Source organism: Hyperolius riggenbachi, chromosome 10, assembly GCF_040937935.1.
Source record: "Hyperolius riggenbachi isolate aHypRig1 chromosome 10, aHypRig1.pri, whole genome shotgun sequence".
NCBI classification, from domain to species: domain Eukaryota; kingdom Metazoa; phylum Chordata; class Amphibia; order Anura; family Hyperoliidae; genus Hyperolius; species Hyperolius riggenbachi.
Window position 1 is genome coordinate 250,967,632 of NC_090655.1, and position 26,047 is coordinate 250,993,678.

General features: G+C 44.7%; 3 protein-coding genes across 4 annotated transcripts in view; all 3 read left to right on the forward strand.

The window, feature by feature from the left end:
- LOC137537096 (zinc finger protein 208-like) overlaps positions 1 to 26,047 on the forward strand; it is a 220,123-nt gene that overhangs the window by 52,672 nt on the left and 141,404 nt on the right. The window lies entirely within an intron of this gene.
- Positions 1 to 26,047, forward strand: part of LOC137535270 (zinc finger protein 892-like) — a 46,285-nt gene that overhangs the window by 115 nt on the left and 20,123 nt on the right. Inside the window, exons 2-4 of one of the 2 annotated variants that reach the window (XM_068257089.1) lie at positions 1,191 to 1,460; positions 8,960 to 9,091; positions 24,011 to 24,089. In XM_068257089.1, the coding sequence (XP_068113190.1) occupies positions 1,365 to 1,460; positions 8,960 to 9,091; positions 24,011 to 24,089 (307 nt within the window). In that variant the 5' untranslated portion in view covers positions 1,191 to 1,364. Of the gene's footprint in view, positions 1 to 1,050; positions 1,461 to 8,959; positions 9,092 to 24,010; positions 24,090 to 26,047 lie in introns of those variants that run through there. The other variant, XM_068257090.1, reaches the window with a different exon arrangement.
- On the forward strand, positions 9,888 to 15,661 carry LOC137535273 (gastrula zinc finger protein XlCGF17.1-like). Its single transcript, XM_068257092.1, has 2 exons — positions 9,888 to 10,053; positions 13,772 to 15,661. The coding sequence occupies exons 1-2, from the start codon at positions 9,969 to 9,971 to the stop codon at positions 14,557 to 14,559; spliced, it is 873 nt and encodes a 290-aa protein (XP_068113193.1). The 5' UTR covers positions 9,888 to 9,968; the 3' UTR covers positions 14,560 to 15,661.

The following is a 26,047-nucleotide window of genomic DNA, read 5'->3' on the forward strand; positions in this document are numbered from 1 at the left end:
AGCAGGGGACAGTTACTGGCGTGGGGAGGAGCACATAGTGGAGGAGGGGAGGACAGGTATTGTGGTGAGGTAGGAGCACATAGTGGAGGAGGGGAGGATAGGTATTGGGGTGAGGGAGGAGCACATAGTGGGGAAGGGGAGGACAGGTATTGGGTGGTTGAGGAGCACATAGTGGGGGAGGGGAGGACAGGTATTGTGGTGGGGGAGGAGCACATAGTGGAGGAGGGGAGGACAGGTATTGGGGTGAGGGAGGAGCACATAGTGGGGAAGGGGAGTACAGGTATTGGGTTGGGGAGGAGGGAATAGTGGAGGGGGGGGCACATAGTGGGGAAGGGGAGGACAGGTACTGGGGTGGGGGTGGAGCACATAGTGGGAGAGGTGAGGACAGGTATTGGGTGAGGGAGGAGCACATAGTGGAGGAGGGGAGGACAGGTACTGGGGTGGGGGAGGAGCACATCGTGGCAGAGGTTAGGACAGGTATTGTGGTGGGGAGGAGCACATAGTGGGGAAGGGGAGGATAGGTATTGGGGTGGGGAGGGGCACATAGTGGAGGAGGGGAGGACTGGTACTGGGTTGGGGGAGGAGCACCTAGTGGGGGAGGGAAAGACAGGTACTGGGGTGGGGGAGGAGCACATATTGGCAGAGAGGAGGACAGGTATTGGGGTGGGGGAGGAGCAAATCGTGGAGGACGGGTATTGGGGTGATGTAGGAGCACATAGTGGGGGATGAGTGGGCAGGCATTGGAGTGGGGGAGGAGCATAAAGTGGTTAAGGGGAGGACAGGTATTGGGTTGAGGGAGGAGCACATTGTGGGGGAGGGAAGGACAGGTATTGAGTTGAGGGAAGAGCACATCATAGAGGAGGGGAGGACAGGTATTTGGGTGAAAGAGGAGCACATAGTGAGGGAGGAGAAGTATTGTGAAAGTGCATATAGTATGGTAGGGTAGGTACTTGGGGTGGGGGGGGGCACTCACAGTTTTTCTGGTGAGGTAAGAGCACATAGTGGAGAAGGGGAGGACATGTATTGTGGTGAGGGGGGAGGATAAGTATTAGGGTGGAGGATGAGTACATATTTGGTGAGGGGAGGACAGGTATTGGGAATGAATAGAGGGAGACATTGCTTTGACTGGTAGCAGAGGAGGTTATATTATCATGATCATCTTGATGACAGTTAGATATTTATATTTTCAGGTAATTGTTGTACATCAAGGTGTATGGGCACCGCATGTAACATATCCTCTTCTCAAGACTGACTAGTGTTATGATATACATACCCAGCCCCCAACTCATTGCAAAGATTGAAGTCTACAAGATGTTGTTCACCTACTTATTGCTGCACAGAGAGTAGCGTCTTCTACAGATCACATGACCACATCGCTGAGGATGGACATGGACCAGAGTAACATGACCAAGAGGCTATTCAACCTCACTATGGAGATCATCTATCTGCTGACTGGAGAGGTGAGAAGGATCCTGGGAGATCACTGTTTTTTATACATGTATTTAGATTAAAGGACAACTGTAGGGAGAGGTATGTGGCGGCTGACAAATTTATTTTATCTTAAACAATTACCTGGCTATCCTGCTAATCCTCTGCCTCTAATACATTTAGCCATAGACCTTGGACTCAGGGCTTTGGAGTCGGAGTCGAGAAGTCCGAGCAATTTTGGGTACCTGGAGTCGAAGTCGGTGGTTTCATAAACTGAGGAGTCGGATGATTTTTGTACCAACTCCACAGTCCTGCCTGAACAAGCATGCAGCAGATCAGGTGTTTGTGACATTATTGTCAGATCTGACAAGATTATCTGCATGCTTGTTCCTGGTGTTACAAAAAAGTTAAATAACTCCTCATGGAACCAATCCAAGTATTTCATGAACCGGGCAACCAATTATGATTTACCTCAGGTGCAGAAATACTGATTAGTCGTGGGCTTGTAAGTCAAGTCATAGAACTCATTACACTAGAGGAAACAAAGCAAATTCAGGCCTAAAAGTTCAAAAAAAAAAACAATACAAACTTTATTGTGGACAGTTTCCATCGACAGATAACAAATACCTAGAAAACTAAAATCCTTAAAAACACTTAAAGCGGAACTGAAGATAGGAAAAAAGCAGTTTCACTTACCTGCCCCAGGTAAGTGAAACTGCTTTCTTCCTATCTTCAGTTCCGCTTTAAGTGTTTTTAAGGATTAGCCCCTTCCCCAAGCCTCTATCAGCCGTCCTGTCCTGTGCTGGTCCTCCAAGATCGTCCGTTCTCCTGTCACCAGAAAGTTTCAGTTCCGTCTCGACGGCAACTGCGCCTGCATGCACCGGGCTATGCGTAGCTTTCTTCGCATTCCAGCATGCAATAGCATCCTGCACTAATAGCACAGGACGCTATTGCGGGCTGGGAAGTGAAGAAAGCTATGCGTAGCCCGGGGCGCGCAGACACAGTTGCCGTCGACTTACAAGTTGATGGTAGAAACTAGCTGGTGGCGGAGAACGGAGGATCTTGGAGTACCGACACGGGACAGGACGGCTGCTGGAGGCTTGGGGAAGCCCCAGGCAAGTGAAACTTTTTGCTTTTTTCTTATCTTCAGTTCCGGAATGGCAGGGCTCACCCCACACATGCACATCACACATACTCACACGACCTTCATGTCAAAAGCCAACAGCTATAAGCCTCAAGTGATAATGTGCACAATCTTACAACATACAGGACTTCTGTGTGGGCTGCAATAAGCTCAGCTATAAAGGGCTCCCCAAGCGCTTAAGCTTAGTGGTAGATTGCACCACTTCCATGCTCCAGGACGAAATGTACAAATGCCAGCGGCAGATAGAGTTTACATGTGCTATACGCACAGCATTCTTAAGTTAAAGTGCAATAGCATTTTCCATCATCCAGGCAGGATAGTGTTGCAAAACCTATAATCTTACTATGCTGTGTACTGTAAAATGTAATGTTTCTGTAATGTATCATGTGTATTATATACTCTGGAGGCCAGCTAATTTAATTAAGAGCTTCTATTGTTGCTGACATGCTGGGCATACACGTTTTGTTTTTTTGATCAATCGAGCTGCTGATGGCTCGATTGATAATTTCCGACAGGTCTGATAACCCGCCGGATCGATTTCCCGCTCGATCCCCGCGGGCAGACAATAGCAGGGAATCGAGCGGCAGATAAGGAAGCGCCCGCGGGGACAAGCGGGAATCGATCCGGACGGCCGGGGGGACGCAGCAGGAGTCGATCCGGCGGCTAATCGCATCATGTATTCCCAGCATTAGATAGCTGAAGGTGATAACTGCTGAGTTGTCTATGGACTTGTTTACCTATTGAAACAAAGGCCTTGCTGGAAGCTTCTGGAGCCTCGGATAAAGGGGCCCATACACTTACCGATTTTCCCGCCGATATACAGCCAATTTGATCAGTGTGATCGAATCGGCTGTGAAATCGTTGCACAAACGCTGACGAACGATCGATTTCCATTCGAAATAGATCATTCCAGTCTTTCCTGTCCGTACGGAAGATTTCCCTCGATCGACGGCGGGTCGGGAGTGCGTTCGAATGCCCGATGACCGATGCTAGCGGCAATACATTACCTGATCCGGCCGGCGCGAGTCCCCACTGTCACCGCTGCTTCTTCTCTGCGCTGGGCCCCCGAGTCCAGCAGCATTCACTTCTTCCTGTCCCGGCAGGAGGTTTAAACAGTAGAGCGCCCTCTATTGTTTAAACTTCCCCGGACAGGAAGTACAGTGAAGCTGGAGCCCAGAGCGGAGAAGAATACAGCGGAGACCAGGGGACTCGCGCCAGCCGGATCAGGTAATGTATGCAGGGGTCCGGGGGGCGGCGGCAGCTTCACAGATGGTGAATCGATTTCATGCTGAAATCGATTCACAATCTGTTTTCAGTAAAGGCAGCCATATGATCCCTCTCTGATCAGATTCGAAAATGTGTAAACATTTTCCTACATTTCATGTTAAATATCAGAGGCAAAAGCTTTAATTTATTGTGTGTAGGATTTAGCTCTATTGGAACAAATCATTTGCAAAAGGGGGTGTCTGCTTCACTGCACAGCCAGTCAGGTTTCATGCACAATTACAAATGTTTATAACAAGTTACATTTCCACTGCTCTCTGCAGACAGCTCAAAGACACAAGCAGCTGCCAGTGAGAGCCTTCTCATACACAGGATTAACAACTGTAGTGTGAGGGAATCCCCCTCCATTCATGGTTCACTGGGCCGTCAGATTTGGTCAGTTTAGAGTGAAAGAAATGTGATACAGTAAACAAAAGAGGTAAGCAAGTGAAATGTATTAATCATTTTTTATCTACATTTCAGGAACTCTGTCAATCCCAGGTTAAAAAAACATGTTATCTATAGAGTTCCTTTAAGCAAGCTTTGCGTAGAAACATCGCATAGTAGCATAAGCCGGCAGCCCAAGCTATGCAGTGTGATAGTAAAGCTGCGTGTGCCCACAAGTCCTGCAACAAAGTTTGTTGGACAGAGTAATCCTTGCTTACTGAGGGCGCAGATCCCTGATAACCAGGGCTGTGGAGTCGGAGTCGTGGAGTCGGAGTCGTGGAGTCGGGCAATTTTGGGTGCCCGGAGTCGGGAAAAAATACACCGACTCCGACTCCTAATGAATTTGTAACTGTAATTAAAATAGAAAATATGATAAAACGTTCTATTTCTCAGATAATAGTCATTAAAATAATGTATATATACAGTATATATACAGTAATAGCTGTGCTTAGTCCACAAAAATGAAATAAACCAATCAAAATTAGTTACTTGTGCTGCTTCATTAAAGCAGTCCCCGTATTTTTAAAGTCAGATATACATATCTGATTGTGACAGTATATATGATGTGTACACAGGAATCTCTTATATATACTAAATAACATCTATGCTGTAAGAATAAAGCCTGATGTGTAGCTGTGTCACTAATAGAGATGGTCAACGAGATGGAAATAATTCGGCATTGATGCTGATTTATGCAAATGTATGCACTCCCTTTGCTGATGAAATCAAATAATTTGATATGTTGTTAAAATTTGGTTTGGTGACTACAAATTAAAGGGTACCTGAGACGGATGAAAAGTAAAGTTTTATACATACCTGGTGCTTCCTCCAGCCCACTTCAGGCTAATCAGTCCCTCGCTGTCCTCCACCACCTGGATCTTCTGCTGTGAGTCCTGGTAATTCAGCCAGTCAGCGCTGTCCGGCCGCATGCCGCTCCCACAGCCAGGAACATTCTGCACCTGCGCAATAGTGCTGCACAGGTGTAGTATGCTCCTGGCGGCGGAGTGTGTGCATGCGCACTACGCCTGACTGGCTCAAGTACCTGGACTCATAGCAGAAGATCCAGGTGGCGGAGGAGGACAACGAGGGACTGATTATCCTGAAGGCGCCTGGAGGAAGCCCCAGGTATGTATAAAACTTTAATTTCATCTGTCTCAGGTTTACTTTGTTACACAGTAGTACTATACTCTACATATGCACTCCCCACAGAGCTGCAGGGAATCCACTGAGAATGCTGTGCACATTGAACACAGAGGTGTTGTCTGTTTACAATCTCCTCATTCCCCTGCAGAGTACCTGCACATCATTCTTACATGTACCCACACTTACATTGCCTAGGGCCTGATAGATGTTCTTTGTTCCGGTTTGTACCTTTTACAAGTACTCTTACCAAGGACTAGTTTTAGTCTAAAGGGAATAAATATAGTAGTCTAGTAGTCTACATATCCTTCTCACTTCAGTTGTCTTGTAAAATTCCTAAGCGTTGGCAGTTAAGAGACGAATTTCATGTTACATACTTTTAATCAACAAAATTGTAATATGCAAATTAGAGGAGTCGGAGTCGTGGAGTCGGAGTCGGTGGAATCCTAAACTGAGGAGTCGGAGTTGGTGGATTTTTGGACCGACTCCACAGCCCTGCTGATAACTGAGCCAGTTTGCGATCAACCCGCATCCGTCCAGCGTGACAGCAGGGACCAGCTGGGGCTAGCATGCAGACATGGTGGTAGCTGAGGCTGGCCTTCCGAGACTCCTCCCTCCTACATGTGTCACCTAATGGGCTTTCTCAGGGTGTGAAGTCAGGGAAATTGAGATATTGTCAAATCTGACAAGATTAGCTGCATTCGTGTTTCTGATATTACTTAGACAAATATTGCAGACAAATAGATCAGCAGGACAGCCAGGCAACTGGTATTGTTTAACAGGAAACAAATATGACAGCCCTCATATTCTTCTCACTTCAGTTGTCCTTTAAAGCTGGGACTGACCAGACCAGGTAATGTGAGAAGTAGGAGTGTGTAACGTGACTGCGCAGTGTGCCTGTAATGAGGTATAAACACACTATGTGCACAGTGAATGTGAGAAGTAATAGGGGTGTGATGTGTGTAATGTGACTGCACAGTGTGCCTGTAATGAGGTATAAACACACTATGTACACAGGGAATGTGAGAAGTAATAGGGGTGTAATGTGGCTGCACAGTGTGCCTGTAATGAGGTATAAACACACTATGTACACAGGGAATGTGAGAAGTAATACGGGTGTGATGTGTGTAATGTGACTGCACAGTGTGCCTGTAATGAGGTATAAACACACTATGTACACAGGGAATGTGAGAAGTAATAGGAGTGTGATGTGTAATGTGACTGCACAGTGTGCCTGTAATGAGGTATAACAAACTATGTACACAGGGAATGTGAGAAGTAATAGGGGCGTGATGTGTGTAATGTGACTGCTCAGTGTGCCTGTAAGGAAGTATAAACATACTATGTATACAGGGAATGGGAGAAGTAATAGGGGTGTGATGTGTAATGTGACTGCACAGTGTGCCTGTAATGAGGTATAAACATACTATGTATACAGGGAATGGGAGAAGTAATAGGGGTGTGATGTGTGTAATGTGACTGCACAGTGTGCCTGTAATGAGGTATAAACACACTATGTACCCAGGGAATGTGAGATGTAGCCATGTTACTGTTACAATAGTCATAATTTAGTGCAATGTCCTACCATATTACGTATTTATAGAGCACTGACATCTTCTGTCTACTGACACACTATAACAGTGTGTCAGTCTATGCCTGGTACCTCTGTGTCCTCCATGTCAATATGATTTACATTTTTGCTTTACTCTTTGCTGCCATCTAAAAACTAAATGTAGCATATGACTTTTTTCACTGCAAACCTCCTCCCCAAACATAACTCACAAAAACCTGCAGCTCCTCCATAACTCACTCTCCTGCTGCTCCTCCCCAAACATCACATACATTCCTGCAGCTCCTCCCCAAGCATCACTCACGTTCCTGCAGCTCCTCCCCAAGCATCACTCACATTCCTGCAGCTCCTCCCCCTCCCCCAAACACCACTCAGATTCCTGCAGCTCCCCAAACAACACTCACATACCTGAATCTCCTCCCCAAACACCACTCACATTTCTAGAGCTCCTGCCCAAAGGTCACTCACATTCCTGCAGCTCCTGCCTATAACATCACTCACATTTCTTCAGCTCCTCCCCAAATGTCACTTACATTCCTGTAGGTCCTCCCCAAATGTCACTCATATTCCTGCAGCTCCTGCCCAAAGCTCACTCACACTCCTGCAGCTCCTCCCTATATCATCACTTACATTCCTGCAGCTCCTCCCCAAATGTCACTCACATTCCTGCAGCTCCTCCCCAAACATCACTCACATTCTTGCACCTCCTGCCCAAAGGTCACTCACACTCCTGCAGCTCCTCCCCAAACATCACTTACATTCCTGCAGCTCCTCCCCAAGCATGACTCACATTCCTGCAGCTCCTCCCCAAACACCACTCACATTCCTGCAGCTCCTCCCTATAACACCACTCACATTCCTGCAGCTCGCCCCCAAATGTCACTCACATTCCTGCAGCTTCTCCCCAAACATCACACACATTCCTGCAGCTCCTATCAAACATCACTCACCTTCCTGCAGCTCCTCCCCAAACATCACTCACCTTCTTACAGCTCCCCCCGCCCCAAACACCACTCACATACCTGAATCTCCTCCCCAAACACCACTCACATTCCTGCAGCTCCTGCCCAAAGGTTACTCACATTCCTGCAGCTCCTCCCTATAACATCACTCACATTCCTTCAGCTCCTCCCCAAATGTCACTCACATTCCTGTACCTCCTCCCCAAATGTCACTCATATTCCTGCAGCTTCTCCCCACACATCACTCACATTCCTGCAGCTCCTATCAAGCATCACTCACCTTCCTGTAGCTCCTCCCCAGACACCACTCACCTTTTTGCAACTCCTCCTCAAACATCACTCACCTTCTTGCAGCTCCTCCTCAAACGTCACCCATCCTCCTGTAGCTCCTCCCCAAACATCACTCACATTCCTGCAGCTCCTCCCCAAAACACCATTCACATTCCTGCAGGTCCTGCCCAAATGTCACTCACACTCCTGCAGCTCCTCCCTATAACATCACTCACATTCCTGTAGCTCCTCCCCAAATGTCACTCACATTCCTGCATCTCCTCCCCAAACACCACTCACATTCCTGCAGCTCCTGCCCAAAGATCACTTGCACTCCTGCAGCTCCTCCCTATAACAACACTCACATTCCTGCAGCTCCTCCCCAAACATCACTTACATTCCTGCAGCCCCTGCCCAAAGGTCACTCACATTCCTGCAGCTCCTCCCCAAACATCACTTACATTCCTGCAGCTCCTGCCCAAAGGTCACTCACACTCCTGCAGCTCCTCCCTATAACATCACTCACATTTCTGCAGCTCCTCCCCAAACGTCACTCACATTCCTGCATCTCCTCCCCAAACACCACTCACATTCCTACAGATCCTGCCCAAAGGTCATTCGCACTTCTGCAGCTCCTCCCTATAACATCACTCACATTCCTTCAGCTCCATGCTCAACAAGGTGCAAAGGAGCCTGTGAGAGTCATGTGACTTGATTGTGTTTCTCTCCATACAGAGTTTTCATCTGAAGTCTGGTGATCATGTGACCATCACGGTGCCCTCACGCCATTCACAGATTTCCAAGAAACTCAACAAGGAGAAGATTCTGGAAGTCATCAGGAAGATGATGGAGCTACTGATAGGAGAGGTGAGAATTGCTGGGAATTATGGGACATTATGCAGTAACAGCAAGGGGTGTGTCTGAGTGGCAACTATCATTGTGTGTCAGGTTGCTATAAGGTGTCAGGATGTGTATTTCTCCATGCAGGAGTGGCAGTATATGGAAGGACACAAGGACCTCTACAAGGACACCATGATGGAGAAACAGCCGCCCCTCACATCACCGGGTAAGAGGAGACTTTTCAAAAAAGAGCAGTGTGGAGGCTCCACCTAAATCCATTATTATCTGATAATCACACAGAGACAATGTACTCAGTCAGTGTGTGTGTGTGTCTCCTACAGATGGATTCAGTAACAGAAACCCACCAGAGAGATGTACAGGTCCTCTTTATTCTTTTGTTTGTCCACTGGAAGATCCTACCATCCCCCACCATTATCAGGTAGGCAGGGCTGAGGGTCCCCAGAGACACCAAACTGTGTAACATTACATTGTACTGTGTCGCTTCTTAATTTATACAGAAATGTTTGGTCCTAATTCATATATTCAGGAGGAGGAACTTATAAGTGGACCAGATAAAGTGGAAGAAGAAGAAGAGACATATGTGAGGAGTGATCAGCAGTCTATGGAGAAGGGTGACATGATGAGGACAATTAAAGAGGAAGAAGAAGAGACATATGTGAGGAATGATCAGCACTCTGCAGCAGAAGGTGGCTTGATGTTTATAATTAAAGAAGAAGAAGAGGAAAAGACGTATGTGAGGAGTGATCAGCAGTCTACAGAGGAAGGTGATTTGACGGTGATAATTAAAAAGGAAGAAGAGAAGACATATGTGAGGAGTGATCAGCAGTCTGTGGAGGAGGGTGACATGATGGGGACAAGTAAAGAGGAATAAGAAGAGACATATATGAGGAGTGATCAGCAGTCTATGGAGGAGGGTGACATGATGGGGAAAAGTAAAGAGGACAATGCTGCTACAGAGGGAAGGATAGGTGAGTAATCAGCATTATACATAGAATAAATGTAAATAACTTTATTGTTATACACCAGAAAATGAACGCCCCTTTGCACAGATTGTAGGATAGGTTTTAGTGGTGGAGATCAGTTCAGACATGGGTATATGCAAGTATAAGAATAGAGGTGGTATTTATCAAAGGATACCCGAGGTGACATGATGAGAAAGACGTGTATGTACAGTGCCAAGCACACAAATAACTAGGCTGTGTTCCTTTTTTTCTTTCTCTGCCTGAAAGAGTTAAATATCAGGTATGCAAGTGACAGTTTCTGTCCAGGTCGGGACTGGGTCGGGCTATAGATTAATCCTCACTGACAAGTAATTACAGCCATTATACACTTTCCTGTCAGTAAATGACTTCTGAGAGCAGGAAAGAGCTAAAAAGGGTCAATCATTCATAGATTTGAGCTCTGGCACTTCAATGAAGGTGTCATTGAGCAGAGACAATTAAACTGTAAAAACATAAAAAAACGGATTGAAGTATAAACTAAACCTGTGGGATGTCTAAAAAAAAGTAATTTTTAGTAGAAGGAGGATAGATGCAATTGTTTATCTCATCAGTTTATTTTCACCTTGGATGTCCTTTAAAGAAAGCATTAGTGTTAGATGAAATGGTAACACTCATATAGTGCTTTTCTCCTGTCTGACTCCGTGCCTGGGAGCTTCAGCCACAGAAGGCACTCTGTAGGCCACCCTGTTGAGTCTTCCTGGGGAAAAAAAAGAACTTACCAAACAGGTGCTGGCCCCGGTCAGAATGCAAACCCCGCTCTCCTACATCAGAGGTGGTGTCTTTATCCAGTGTACTATGCAGTCACTGCTCTCTAGTAGCATAGACCACATTTAAAGTGTAGAAAGCATGTGTTTGTTTGGTTGCTATAGACTGTGCATGTGCAAGATATGACCTCATATGTGTGAGACTTTAAAACCAAAATGTCAGCCATGACCAATTCTGCAATGTGATTGGCTGCAATAAGTGCACAGTGATAGTGTGTGTGACTTATCCAAAATAAAGGCACTGTGATTGGGTAAAAATATAATTCTGCATGAATTGGAATCTGGGTGGGACTTAGGAGTGTGTTTGAAGATATAACCTCAATTATGTCTGAGAACATTTTTTTTTTTTTTTTTTTGAGCCGATGTGCCTATCTAATACATTATTCTCTGATCGGAATCTGATTGGATTCTGATTCCAGCATAACATCTATTGAAACCTGATTGAGCTGGAGTGTTGCATTGTTCAATCAAGCGTGTGTCTGAGGCTTTAAACTGCATCAAAGTTGGCTGAGGCAGCCGATAACTACCACCCCAGTCGATAATCTGGCATGTGTACAAAGGCGCCCGATCCCCAACCTGTGCCTGGTGGATTAATTCACCCAGCGATGGCCAATTCCACCTGCCTTGTGATGTCCATCACACCTTAAAGAAACCCTGAAGCCTCAAAAAAAACCAACCCGTTTTTGCTTAACAATGTAAGAGTGAACAGAGGCGCCAGCAGGATAAAAGGTTCTAAAAGGCTTAAAATCCCTCAGGAGGTGGTGGTGGACTCGCCTCCCCGAAGCAGACAAGATACCATCAGTTTTATGACAACAGGTTTATTAATATACTCCAAAACACAAACAGTGCAACGCATTTCACGGGTATGTTCCCGCTTCCTCAGGCAATAAACAGATAGGAGTACACAGTATAGTCTCAAGGTCACGAATAGTGCCTGCCCTTGTTTTGCATACTACACTATATTGGGCTCTCTGTATTTCTTTTGTTTTTACTTAACAGTCTTCATTAGCATGAATGCCTTACCTAAAACACCGCATCCCTGCGGCTAAACTCTTAGTTAAAACCCCCGAAATCCAGGGGCAAAAATCCACGAATATCCAGGTCGTGGATTTTACTGCCCGGGGAGGCAGAGCTTTGGGCTGTAGCTCTGCCTCCAGACCAATCAATCTGCACTGATCGCCACCTCTCCCCGCCTCCTCAGTGAAAGAAGACTGAGAGGGGCGGGGAGAGGCGGAGATCAGCGCAGATTGACGCGAATAGAGGCAGAGCTACTGCCCAAAGCTCCAAATCTTTCCCCGGGGATTTCGGGGGTATTAATTGAGAGTTCAGCCGCAGGGATGCAGCGTTTCAGGTAGGGCATTAATGCTTAAGAAGACTGTTAAGTAAAACAGGGGTTTTTTTAGGCTTCAGTGTCTCTTTAACAATATGGCCCATTGTTCAACTGCAACTCCATCCCCACCCCCAAACCACAGTAACTTTTTGTCACGTCTGATCAATAGTTTTTGGCAGATTGAATCAGAGTGATTGAATCTGCTGGGAATCGCTTGTGAAAATGTCTGTATGGGTACCTTAAAGGAGTCCATACACAATTTAACCAAAACATTTGATTTTCCCTTTTGTTTGTTTTTTTTGCATTGGTTCTATAGAAAAAAAATGTAAATGAGAAAAAATACATTTTCCTCTTTGTTGTATTACTTCATCAATTGGCACAGCAAAGAAATTCTGATCTTGTTTTAGAGAAATTGAATAGAGTATGGTGGATTCACTTGATATTTCAAATAATACTATCAATCAGGAAAATGTATTGTATTAAAAAAAAATCTGTAGAAAAAGAAAACATTATATAGTGTGCACCATCTCAACCCCCTCCCCCCACCCCGTGCTGTATTTACTACATTTAATGCTTACCGAACCTCCAGTACCATCTACTAACCTTCCCGTAGGTTTGAAATAATGATTGGCTGATAGTGTGTGTGGCTTATGGTGGGTGCTGTCGCAGTTCCAACAGAGCATCAGAACAGGGGGGAAAGGGGATTGAAGTGACTGTGAACGTGGTCTGAGTATTTCAGGTACTGCTGATCTACCGGCATTTTCACGTACAACAGGGCTTGCAGAGAGTGGTCCATTATAGGCTCAACACAAGCTCACCAGGGACATCTCTGCTAATTTTTTATTATTAATATTTTTATAGAGCCCCAACATATTCCATAGTACTGTACGACATGTAAAACATACAACAATGGGGAGATGCATGAGCAGTTCAACACAGCCAGTGACAAGTACAGATACATATAGATGTGTGTAAGTTGCATATGAGCACAAGGGATGGTTAATGAGATGCAAAGAGCATGGAGCCCAATAGACAGGAAGTGCATATAATTGGCCGCCTGTTAAGGGCCCACCTTTTGCAGTCCTACATCAGGCTGGCAACCAAAGATGGGAATTCAGATGCTAATAATTCAGCTTGATGTAAATGTTATGCTTATTTTATGCAAAGCTTGTATTTGGTCTATTTACAAGCTGCCTAAATTTGCATAACATTGCCAACATTTACATCAACTTTGAATTCTTAGGATCTCGATGAGCTTCCCTAATGATAGTTGGTATACTCCGCAGAACTCTCTCATAAAATGTGGAAATAAGTCAAAGTTATTGTCATGTGATTGGCCGCCTGTAGTGAGTGCAACCTTCTGCAGCTCTCTGTCAGGCTGATGGTCAGTCACATGCCAATTACTCTGAGATGGTGCAAATGTTTTGTTAAATATACAAAGTTATTCAGTTGCTGCATTTCGTCTATTTCCAATCTGCATCATCTTTGCATCATTTTGGAGTTATCAGCAGCTCGCTGACCATCCCTAATGATAATTGTTCCTCCCCTCAGAATTCACTAACAGGAAGTGATGATGTTTCTCTATTTGCAGGACGGAGTCCCGGCATCAGGAACCTCTCAGAGACTCGTCTCTCTGTATCCACAGACTGTACAACGTATGATGATGTCACTGGACAAGAGTCACCTGCAGATATCCTTGTTACCCCAAATATTCCCCCAGACTCCTCTCACCTGTCTAACCCTGAGGGGCCACATACCCAGCGGAGGGCTCCAACTGGTAGAAAGACTTACACCTGTTCTGCGTGTGGGAAATGTTTTGTTTGGAAAACAACTTTTGTCAGACATGAGAGAACTCACACGGGTGAGAAGCCATATTCATGTGCTGAGTGTGGGAAATGTTTTGCACAGAAATCAAACCTTGTCACACATGAGAGATCACACACTGGTGAGAATCTATATTCATGTGCTGAGTGTGGGAAATGTTTTACACAGAAATCACAACTTGATGCACATAAGAGCTCTCACTGTGGTGAGATGCCCTATTCCTGTACTGAGTGTGGGAAAACTTTTGTACATAGATCAACCCTTGTTGCACATGAGAGATCACACACAAATGAGAAGCCATATCCGTGTCCTCAGTGTGGGAAAGGTTTTGGGAGTAAATGGCTGCTTGATGTGCACAGCAGATCTCACACTGGTGAGAAGCCGTATTCATGTGCTGAGTGTGGGAAATGTTATGGGCATAAATCACACCTTGTCAGGCATGAGAGATCTCACACTGGTGAGAAACCCTATTCATGCTCTAATTGTGGGAAATGCTTTGGAAATAAATCAGTACTTGTCAGACATGAAAGATCTCGGGTTTGTTGGAAGCTATAATGATGTTCTTAGTGTGGAAAATTATTACAGAATAATCTCGTTATAGTTAACCCTGATCTAGTAAACATTTGGCTATAGTAAACTAATGTCCAGGTCCCAGCCAAACCTCATTATAAGTATATGGGAGTAATGCCTGATATAGTAAATTCTGATATAATAGAACTTCTGTTAGAGTAAACCTGTTTTTTGGCCTGCAGTATTCTGTATCTGGCTATAGTGGAAAGTGGGCAGGATCATGCATCATATGTCAGTCAGAGACCCATGAGCTGTGGTCATGTGGCCAGGCTGACAGAAAATTGTAGCCTACTCGCTATCTACACACTACTCTGAGCCTGCGTGGATTACCTCAAAAGCTCCAGCCGGTGTGACCTATGCTTCCTGTGTAAGCTGCTGCCTGATTACTGAGGGAGGTGCCTGTCATCTGTGACTCGCTTGTGCATGGCTGCAATGTTACAGCTCATCCAGGCTACACAGACATGTGGGCACACTATCAGTACTGTACCTGCATTAACTGGTGAGACTTATGCTTCCTGTTTAAGCTGCTGCCTGAATACTGAGGGACGTAACTGTCATCTGTGACTTGCTTGTGCATGGCTGCAATGCTACAGCATCATCCGGGCTGCACAGAAATGTGGACAGAAGAGCACACTATCAGTACTGTACCTGCATTAACTAGTGAGACCTATGCTTCCTGTGCAAGCTTTTGCATGATTATTGCCTGCAAATTGAGCACTGTGCCTTTTGATGTAGCTTAGACACTGTCTGTGCCCGCTTGCTGAAATGTTGAAAAGAAGAAATCATTCCCAATTATTGACTAAATTAACCTACAGTACTACGATATACTTTATGTGCTGGAGTATGACCTTTTCTGATATAGAAAACTATTTTTCCCTTTCCCTTGGAGTTTACTATAAAGGGATTCTACTGTATATAGGAAACACTCAGAACAACTGCTAGTTTCATTTTTACCAGCAGATTGTGAAAAGCTTGGTTACAAAAACGCATGCCGTACTTACCTGAGAAGAGGGAAGCCTCTGGATCCTATAGAGGCTTTCCACATTGCCGCTTGGAGACCCCACCCCCCCCCCCCCACACACACACACACACACACACACACACAAAGATTTCTGACAAGGGCTTGTCAGAAATCTGAATGAGGCTGCCCTCCTATTCAAGTCTGGGTGTGGCTGTACTGTGCTTTGCTGAGTGTAGCAGCACGGAGCCTCTCATACATGCGCAGTACAGCCACTCCCATGCTTGAATTGGGAGGTGGTCCCAATCAGTTTTCCAACAAGCCATTGTCAGAAATCTTTGGAGGGTCTGCGGACAGCAACGGGGGAGCAGAGGATGGAGTGCGGGAGGCCTCTGTAGGATCCAGAGGATTGCCTCTCCTTCGGTAAGTATTTCCTTTTTGACATTTTGATCACTGAGAGGTTTTTTCCCCTTCTGTACCACAGCAATTTTCACCCATCAGCGCTCCTCACTTTCTTTCACCAATAACTTATTAACTACTAATCACAACAACATGATCTATAGCTTGTTTTTTTCGCCACCAATTAGGCTTTCTTTGGATGGTACATTTTGCTAAGAATTATTTTATGCTAAATGCATTTAAACTGTAATAAGAAAACAATGGAAAAAAGTATTTTTTCTCAATTTTCTGCCATTATAGTTTTAAATTAAAATGTTCTACTGTGTATAAAACTCACACATCTTATTTGTCTATTTGTCCTGGTTCTCTAGTACAATGTATGGTGCCAATATTTTATTTGGAAATAAAGGTGCATTTTTTTCAGTTTTGCATCTATCACTAATTACAATCCCATATATGCAATATAACAGTAATATACCCTCTTGACATACATATTAAAAAAAAGTTCAATCCACAAGGTAACCTTTATTTATTTATTTTTATACAAACATTTTATTTGGGTAACTATGGGAGAGTGTGAGAGGTAAGGAGTTAATTTTAAAATTAAGTGTAGGTATTTTATTAAAAAAATGTATATAGGTGTAGTTCTACTATTTGGCCACAAGATGTCCTCGCCCATTATTTTCTATCAGCGTACTATAAGTACGTGAACAGGAAGTAATGCATGGACGTGCTATTTCCTAGTTACAATGAACGCAAGAATCTCATTGATGCTTGTATTCATCAAGCATCAAGCACTGGTGAACTCAGCAAGGCAGGAAATACTTAAAATCCACTTAAAACAACAGTGGTGTATGATCGCAGAATAATTTCCATGGTGAAGAGAAAACCCTACACAACAGCCAACCAAGTCAACACCACTCTCCAAGGGGTAGGCATATCGATATCCAAGTAAATACAAAGGGTGCACTGCAAGGTGCAAGCCACTCGTAAGCCTCAATAGAAAGGCTAGATTGGAAGAACACCTGAATAAGCCAGCACAGTTCTGGAAAAACATTCTTTGGACAGATGATACCAAGATCAACCTCTACCAGAATGATGATAATAAAAAAAGTATGGAGAAGGCATGAAACAGCTCATTAATTATCCAAAGCATACCACATCATCTGTAAAACACAGTGGAGGCAGTGTGGTGGCTTGGATGTGCATGGCTGCCAGTGGTAACCAGCCACCGCTTTACCTTCAGCCACGATACAGCCTAGCAACAGCAGACAGCCAATTAAGAAGTGCACGCATGTGCTTTCACGGACTCTGCTGTTTAGAGGTTCTCTCTTGCTCCTCTCACAAATCCCACCTCCTGCTGCGCACTCGCATGGATTTCACACACTAGCAAGGAGGGCACATTCTTTGGTAATGGCTGATATTTTGCTATCCCCTCAGACACATGGATTCGCCTGGCCATGGGCACAGACTCCTTTTCTATGGGACCTGTAATGCTGCAGCTTTGTATTGCCACTGTTCTGAATAACTCATAAGCTTTGATAGTTGTCCTTTAATTATCCTGGTTTCAGCATCAGAAACACTTCCTATAGTTCTATATTGCTTCATATTGGTATGTAGCCCCGCCTTCCCAGTGATGTCACAGCCTATGCTGCTTAAAGTCATTGGGAACCGATTCATTGAAAGAAAAGCCAGATACTTGCCTAAGGAGAGGGAAGGCTCAGAATCCTAATGAGCCTCTTCTCCCGGTGCCCGTTCCAGCGCTGGCTCCCCCGTAGCAGTATTTGACTAAATTGGTCAAATACTGCTACTTCCGCCACCAAAGGGAGGCTTCGGCAGTTTTTGGAAATCCGAGTGCTCCTGAAGACGGGCCACTTCAAACTGCGCACACGCGAGCACCCTCTGTCGCGTACTCACGCATGCGCAGTATGAAGCCCTGTCTTCAGGAGGACTCGGCTCCAGAAGACTTCCGAAGTCCCCCGCAGCGGGGGATTTGAACGGAGGTACTGCCGCTGCGACAAGGGCACCGGGAGAGGAGGCTCATTAGGACCCAGAGCCTTCTCTCTCCTTAAGTAAGTAGCTGGCTTTTTTTTTTTAATTAATCGGGAACCATTAACTTTCTCCTCCCAGAGCATTCTGGGAGACCAGGCATTATTATTCAGTTCAGAACAACTCAGTAAACATTCCACACTGATGCAGCTGCCTGCAGTAAAGATGCCACCGCCTGCCATACAATTCAGAATGTAAATCAGAGTGAGGAAAGATTTTACAATAGGCTAACACTGGTTAAATAATAAATAAGCAATTATTTTCATTCTATTATTTTAAGAACAGTTCCTCATTAATGGATTAAGTGGACATCACAGTGCAGACAGCTTCTCCAGTGATTCTGCCTCTTCCTCCCAGTCTGGTGTAAGAAACTGACACTTCCTACAACTATGGAGCCACATCGATAGGGCAGTTCTACATATCCTGCAACTGCATACATAAAATGCAATATGATGTGTCTGTAGATTAGGGTATTTTGCAGTGACAGATGATAATAATAATAGTCGTAGTAAAAAACAAAAAAAAAAGATTTGAGTGCATGTGATTCCACAAATCGAGGCTGCAGTTAGCCTTTTCACCACAAGATGGCGATCTCACCTCTGCCAGGTGGAACGCACAGATAGGAAGTAATAAACCCATAGACAGGAAGTGATGTTACGCAATAGGAATTGGAGAGAACACGTGGTTGGAAGAGGTAACTGATTTTTGTTATGATAGCAAATTGCAGATGTATCACCAGTGAGCATTGCGCGGGATGTAGGATGGGTGTGAGATTGAGCAGCATGTTCAGGTGTCTCTGTATGTGTGTTAGCGTCTGTTATAAATAAAGCTGGTTTTCAGTATAAACAGTAACCCTTCTATAGCACTATTCTCCTATGGGGGTCACAGTGCTTGGGAGCTGCAGCCACTATGGGGATACACAGCAGCCACCCTGGAGCATCAGGGAGATTTACCCCCGGCCTCCTTACTGATCAGCTGCTGCTGCTGCTGCAGCCGGGATATGAGCCCCAGTCTCCTGTGTCAGAGGATATGATGTTATTAATCCTTCTTCTACTGTAGCACAGGCAGGAGTGGGTTTAGTCTGTGTTGGGTGATACGATTGAATTCTAATCAACCTACATAATATTTTTGATTGAAGAAAAAACTTGATCTTTTATCTATTCATCAGATCTCAATGAAAGTATTGCTGTTATTATTATTATTTATCTTTTTATTTTCTTGTGTGTTATGAAATGAAGTTTGGAGGACATGGCTATACTGGGAAACAAATGGCATTACTGTGGTAGGGGAACATTGCATACTGGAGGATAATGGCAATGCTGGGGGATACAGGGAGGGCATGGCTATACTGGGGTTGGGAGACATTACATACTGGAGGATAATGGCAATGCTGGGGGACACAGGAAGGATATGGCTACACTGGAAAATAAAATGGCATTACTGGGGTGAGGTGATATTAATGTTTGAAGCTACAGGAGAAAATTGCTTACGTCCTTATGGTGAAAACAACTAGCAGGCTGAAGTGGTTAATGGAGAGGGGGCCTATTTGATTATCAATATACACTTCCTCAGTTGGCAAAGTGATCTCATCTCTGGGCTTCAAATACCACCTTTATGCCGATGACACCCAGATCTAACTCCATAGCCCTGATCTCTACCCCTCACCATGCAAAAGGTCCCCTCCGGCCTCTCCACTATTTCTTACTGCATGTCAGAAAGGTTTCTGAAGCTCAACCTAGGCAAAACTGAGCTCCTTATCTTCCAGTCCTGTGCTTCTGCACTCCTTCCAGATATTAATTTCACAATCAACAACATGATTGTCCACCCTGCCTACCAGGCCCACAGACTGGGGATCACCTTGGACTCTTAAAGTTGGCCTACCCACCTCTACCATGCCATAACTCGCTCCACTATACACATAATTCTATAACCAGACCTAGTGTGTCCCTACCCCCTCCCCTTAGATTGTAAGCTTTCAGCAGTATTCTCCCTTCCTTAGTATATCCTACTTGATCATGTACCCTCATCACTTGCACCTTCCCATGGGACAGACTCGGACTTGAATTATAGATCACTACACCCAGCTCCCAAGTCACATGATCATGTTTTTGTTCTGTAACCTTGTACTATGCTATATCTGCCTACCATTGTATGTATCCGTGTTTATTGTCTAGCACTGCATAATGTGTTGGTGCTTTATAAATACAATAAACAATACAACATCCAGGTAAATTAACCCTCTCTACTGTGTCCCCCTACTGGACACTAGTGGGTACAACTTCTCTTCTCACAAAACTGTGTGGGCTCATCCCTACTCCTCTGTGTTTGGTCTCGGTGCTGCATCTGTCATAACATAACAGACAGCTCTGGCACCATACAGACGGAATGCCTAGAAAGAGGAGGACGGGTCGCATGTGTCCTCTGTGGAGGTACTTGACCCCTCCGCTGCATAGGCTGGCTCATTCTCCCCCTCTGCCATGTCACTCCAGGGATGATCCATCTTACCCACCCCTTAAAACAGCCCTGCTTCCAATATTAGTCATTCCCTCATATCACCACGCCCCCTGCCATCAGAAGCTCCACCCCTCTGTCTCCCCTAAGCTGGTATATGTAGATATCAGATGATAGTCCTATGGGTTACAGCTGCCAGTGTGGATTGGAGGAGCACTGTGCTGTATCCAGACAATCTAGTTAGGCAGTCCACTTAAGTTTCTGATGCACTATGGGGGGGGGGGGGGGGGGGCAGATAACTGCACCTACATGTGTAACTACAGGTATGCATTAAAGGATGCCCTAATTAACAACTAAAAATGATGCCCTGTGTGTGAGGGGGGAGGTGCGTATAGGCTTACAGTATAACCGTGTCCTCCCTGTGTCCCCCAGCATTGCCATTATCCTCCAGTATGTAATGTATCCCACCCCAGTAATGCCATTTACCCAGTTTAGCCATGTCCACACTCCAGTTTTGCTCCCATCCCCCACCTCCTTGCAGAGTAGTAAAAGGAAGGATTTATATTGGTTTATAGCTTGCTGTCACAGTGTGCTCCAGTCCTCTGCTCCCATTGGCCTCAGTCTCTGCCTCTCCTCATATCCTCATCCATCTACCACTACCAACTTATTATGCCTTCCTGCAATGCTCTGCATAGCCCTACAATGACAGGAATGGCAAGTGCTGGCACAGGTATGTTTATAGTAAAATATTGGTAATATATGTTATCGATATTTCAACTGTCAGCATGAAGCAGAGCCCAGGTCAACCAGTGTCCTCACAATATGCTGGGGGAGAGGGATCATGTATCGGTAGTTTTACCACTGACAGTTGTACAGCCTAGATTATCCTCCACTTATCTATTAAAAGGCAGCAGCTTCCTGTACAGATCACATGACCACATCACTGAGGATGGATGAGGACCAGAGTCACATGACTGAGAGGATACTCAACTGCACCCTGGAGATCATCTATCTGCTGACTGGAAAGGTGAGGAGGAATTTGGGAGGTCACATGACATCACTCTTATCTCTGTTTATAAAACACATCCCTGACTGGAGAGGTGAGGAGGATTCTGGGAGGTCACATGACATCCTTTATCTTGGTTCATAAAACACACTTGACCAGAGAGATGAGGATGATTCTGGAAGGTCACATGATACCACTCTTATCTCGATTAAAACACACTTGAGAGGTGAGGAGGATACTTTAATTTTATATACGTGTTGGATGAGAATCCTATTATTTTTCTGCTATGGAAAAATGCACAGCAACGAAAGTGTAAGCCAAAATGTTGAGTTTTGTCAAGATGGAACAAAAAAATTGATTTTAATAAGACAATTTTGAACCTTACCCTGGAGATCATCAAACTACTTACTGGAGACTGTATTTATTTGAGACCCTCCCCATTCAAGTACCACCCTTACAGTTTAAAATATTACAACGTGCTTTCTTAAAATTTGTTTGGAATAACTCCAAACCCAGAATTAAATCCACTATTTTAATGGCATCCAGGGAACAAGGAGGTCTGGGATTACCCAACTTAAAACTATACTACCAAGCAGCACATTTAAGACAACTTTCTGAATGGTCTGATCTCAAAACATTCACTAAATGGGGCTTTATTGAAGCAATGAGTATTTTCCCAATATCATTACCAGCTCTAATCTGGCCCCAGACCCCGCCAAAGATCCCTACTGCTCAATTACTCCCTACTATTAAATTCACTCTGCAAATATGGCGGGCAACCGCAAAAACTGCCAACCTTAGATCCCCCTTATCCCCACTTTACCCTATACTAGGAAATCCAGCCTTTATCCCAGGTATGGCAGAGGATTTTATGGGCAGATGGTTCACCCTTCAATATACTAAATTTAGCAATTGGACTGACATACGAACAGGAAAAATTGTAACTAAAGAAGCAATAGAGGAGAAAGTACGATTCACAGCTAAGCTCACTATGGAATACAATCAAATTTATCATTTTTTGAAATCCCTTTCCAAGGACAACAACCCTATACCTACTTACACCCCATTTGAACGTCTATGTGATTATAAAGGGCATCAAAAAGGCCTTATATCAGCAATTTATGTCTTGCTTCTTGATAAATCCGGTTCTGCAAAACCTAACCACTCATATATGACAAAATGGGAACAAGCTCTGAACCAAACTATAAGTCTAGAAGACTGGTCCTCTATCTGGGAAAACGCTAAACACACTTCTATGTGCACACAAGTGAAAGAAAATATCTATAAAATATTATTCAGATGGTATAGAACTCCTGAAGTATTAGCTAAAATTTATCATGATGTGTCTAACACCTGTTGGAGGGAGTGTGGCCACATAGGTTCCCTGGAGCATATCTTCTGGTCTTGCCCAGCGATTCAACCTCTATGGATAGATATTCAGACTCTGATCTTAAAAGTAACAGGTATACACATTCCCATGGATCCTATATATATGCTATTAGGTAAACCTATCCCTAAAGTCAAAAAATATACCATGAGATTAATATCTCATATTCTCACGGCCACTAGACTCTCTCTGGCTTCCAACTGGCGCAGTCTTTGTAGTCCCACAACACCCGAGATTATGGCTAAAATCAGGTGGACCAAGCTAATGGAATTTTTAACAGCTCTATTATGAGATTCAGAAACCACCTATGATAAAATATGGGATCCATGGGAAACATATTTCTTGAACTATATGCCCCCATGATTGAATTGGAAGTTTGAATGGTAATAGGGACCTGAGGAAATTATACCTTAAACATCAACTACTATACGGAAAGACAGACCCACATAAATAGACCTTTTCCTCCTAGTTCTATTTTTCTCCCTATTCTTTCTAAGTTTTATTTTTCTCTCAATATATACCTCCTTCTCTTTTGCCTTACAATGTTAATAATACTTCTTAAGGCTGTTTATAGCACCAAGGTACAAATAGAAACCGATACTGTTAGAAGGACGATAAAATGTCATAACCTCTGATATATATGTACCTCTCCTGCTTACAGAATCCTGTATATGTGTATATATTTACATATGTATAATGATCACTCAACGTTTTTGATCTAGCTGTTTATGCTTTGTGAATTCACTTAATAAAATTTTGTGTTAAACGAAAAAAAAAAAACTACTTACTGGAGAGGTGAGGAGGATTCTGGGAGATCACATTACATTTATATTCTCTCTATTAATAAAACATGCCGATGACTAAAGAGGTGAGGAGGATCCTGGGAGGTCACATAACAATATTTTTGGTATTTATTTACAGAGTTTTCCTTCAGTGAAGTCTGGTGATCATGTGACCATCACAGTGCCCTCACCTCACTTCCTAATTTCAGAGAATCAGAATAAGCAGAAGATTCTAGAAGTCATCAGGAAGATGATGGAGCTGCTGACAGGAGAGGTGAGCAGTGCTAAGAATTATGGGACATTATCCAGTAACAGCAAATGGTGTGTTTGTGTGGTGACCATATCACTGTGTGTGTTAGGTTCCTGTAAGGTGTCAGGACGTCACTGTCTGTTTCTCTATGGAGGAGTGGCAGTATATAGAAGGACACAAGGACCTCTACAAGGACATTATGATGAGGAATCAGCCGCCCCTCACATCACCGGGTAAGAGGAGACTTTCATCTCTCGTAAAGTAGAGAGCAGTACAAGCTAGGAGGTCAACCTAGATCAGTCATGGGCAAACTTGGCCCTCCAGCTGTTAAGGAACTACAAGTCCCACAATTCATTGTAGGAGTCTGACAGCCACAGTCATGCCTCATAAAGGCAAATGCATTGTGGGACTTGTAGTTCCTTAACAGCTGGAGGGCCAAGTTTGCCCATGCCTGACCTAGATCCACCATCATCTGATAATCACATAGAGACAATGTATGCAATCCAATTCACTTTTTCTTCATTTTCTCCTACTAGATAATTTTATCTTCTGTTTAAAAAAACTTTTGCATTTTGCAATTGAAAAGGTACCACAACATAGGTGAAAAAGTACTGTCAAGATATTTCTGAGCTTTTTCTTGCTTGCTGGTGGCTTTAACCTCCTGGGCGGTATGCCCGACACTGCGTCGGTCAAGGAAACTAGCTGAAAGCGGTATGCCTGACACATTGTCGGGCATGCCGCTCAGGGGCTTTTCTAACAAACTATGTCCACCCAGACCAGGTTAGCTAGCCATAATTGGCCCAGCACATGTTAGCAATCTCCCCTCTTTAGCAGTCCCCCCCACCCCCCCTCCTCCTCTCCCTCCGCAGCCATAGCGCAGTTACAGGAACCCTCCTGCAGCGACATACTTCCCTGTCTCCCTCCCTATGAAGCGATCACCGATGGCCAGTGTTGGTACTCTCCGTGCCTGTCACCCGATCACACCACCAGCTACTCTATGTCCAGGATACCGGGGCGCGCAGCTTGATGACGTCATCAAGCTGCGCGCCCCGGTACTCTAGACATACAGTAGCTGGTGGTGTGATCGGGTGACAGGCACGGAGAGTACCAACACTAGCCATCGGCGATCGCTTCAGAGGGAGGGAGACAGGGAAGTATGTCGCTGCAGGAGGGTTCCTGTAACTGCGTTATGGCTGCGGAGGGAGAGAAGGGGGTGGGGGAGGGGATTCTGCACTGCACAACTATGGCTGCGTAACCGATACTGGACACCTATGGTTAGCTAACCTATGCTGGGCACCTATGGTTAGCTATCCTGCACTGGACACCTATGGTTAGCTATCCTGCACTTGGACACCTATGGTTAGCTATCCTGCATTGGACACCTATGGTTAGCTATCCTGCACTTAGACACCTATGGTTAGCTATCCTGCACTGGACACCTATGGTTAGCTATCCTGCACTGGACACCTATGGCTGCCTAACCTATACTGGCACCTATGGTTAGCTATCCTGCACTTGGACACCTATGGTTAGCTATCCTGCACTGGACACCTATGGCTGCCTAACCTATACTGGCACCTATGGTTAGCTATCCTGCACTTGGACACCTATGGTTAGCTATCCTGCACTTGGACACCTATGGTTAGCTATCCTGCACTTGGACACCTATGGTTAGCTATCCTGCACTTGGACACCTATGGTTAGCTATCCTGCACTGGACACCTATGGCTGCCTAACCTATACTGGCACCTATGGTTAGCTATCCTGCACTTGGACACCTATGGTTAGCTATCCTGCACTTGGACACCTATGGTTAGCTATCCTGCACTTGGACACCTATGGTTAGCTATCCTGCACTGGACACCTATGGTTAGCTATCCTGCACTTGGACACCTATGGTTAGCTATTCTGCACTGGACACCTATGGTTAGCTATCCTGCACTGGACACCTATGGTTAGCTATCCTGCACTGGACACCTATGGTTAGCTATCCTGCACTGGACACCTATGGTTAGCTATCCTGCACTGGACACCTATGGTTAGCTATCCTGCACTGGACACCTATGGTTAGCTATCCTGCACTGGACATCTATGGCTGCCTAACCTATACTGGCACCTATGGTTAGCTAACCTATACTGCAACACCAATGGCTGGAACCTATACTGCAACACCTATGGCTGGCTAATCTTT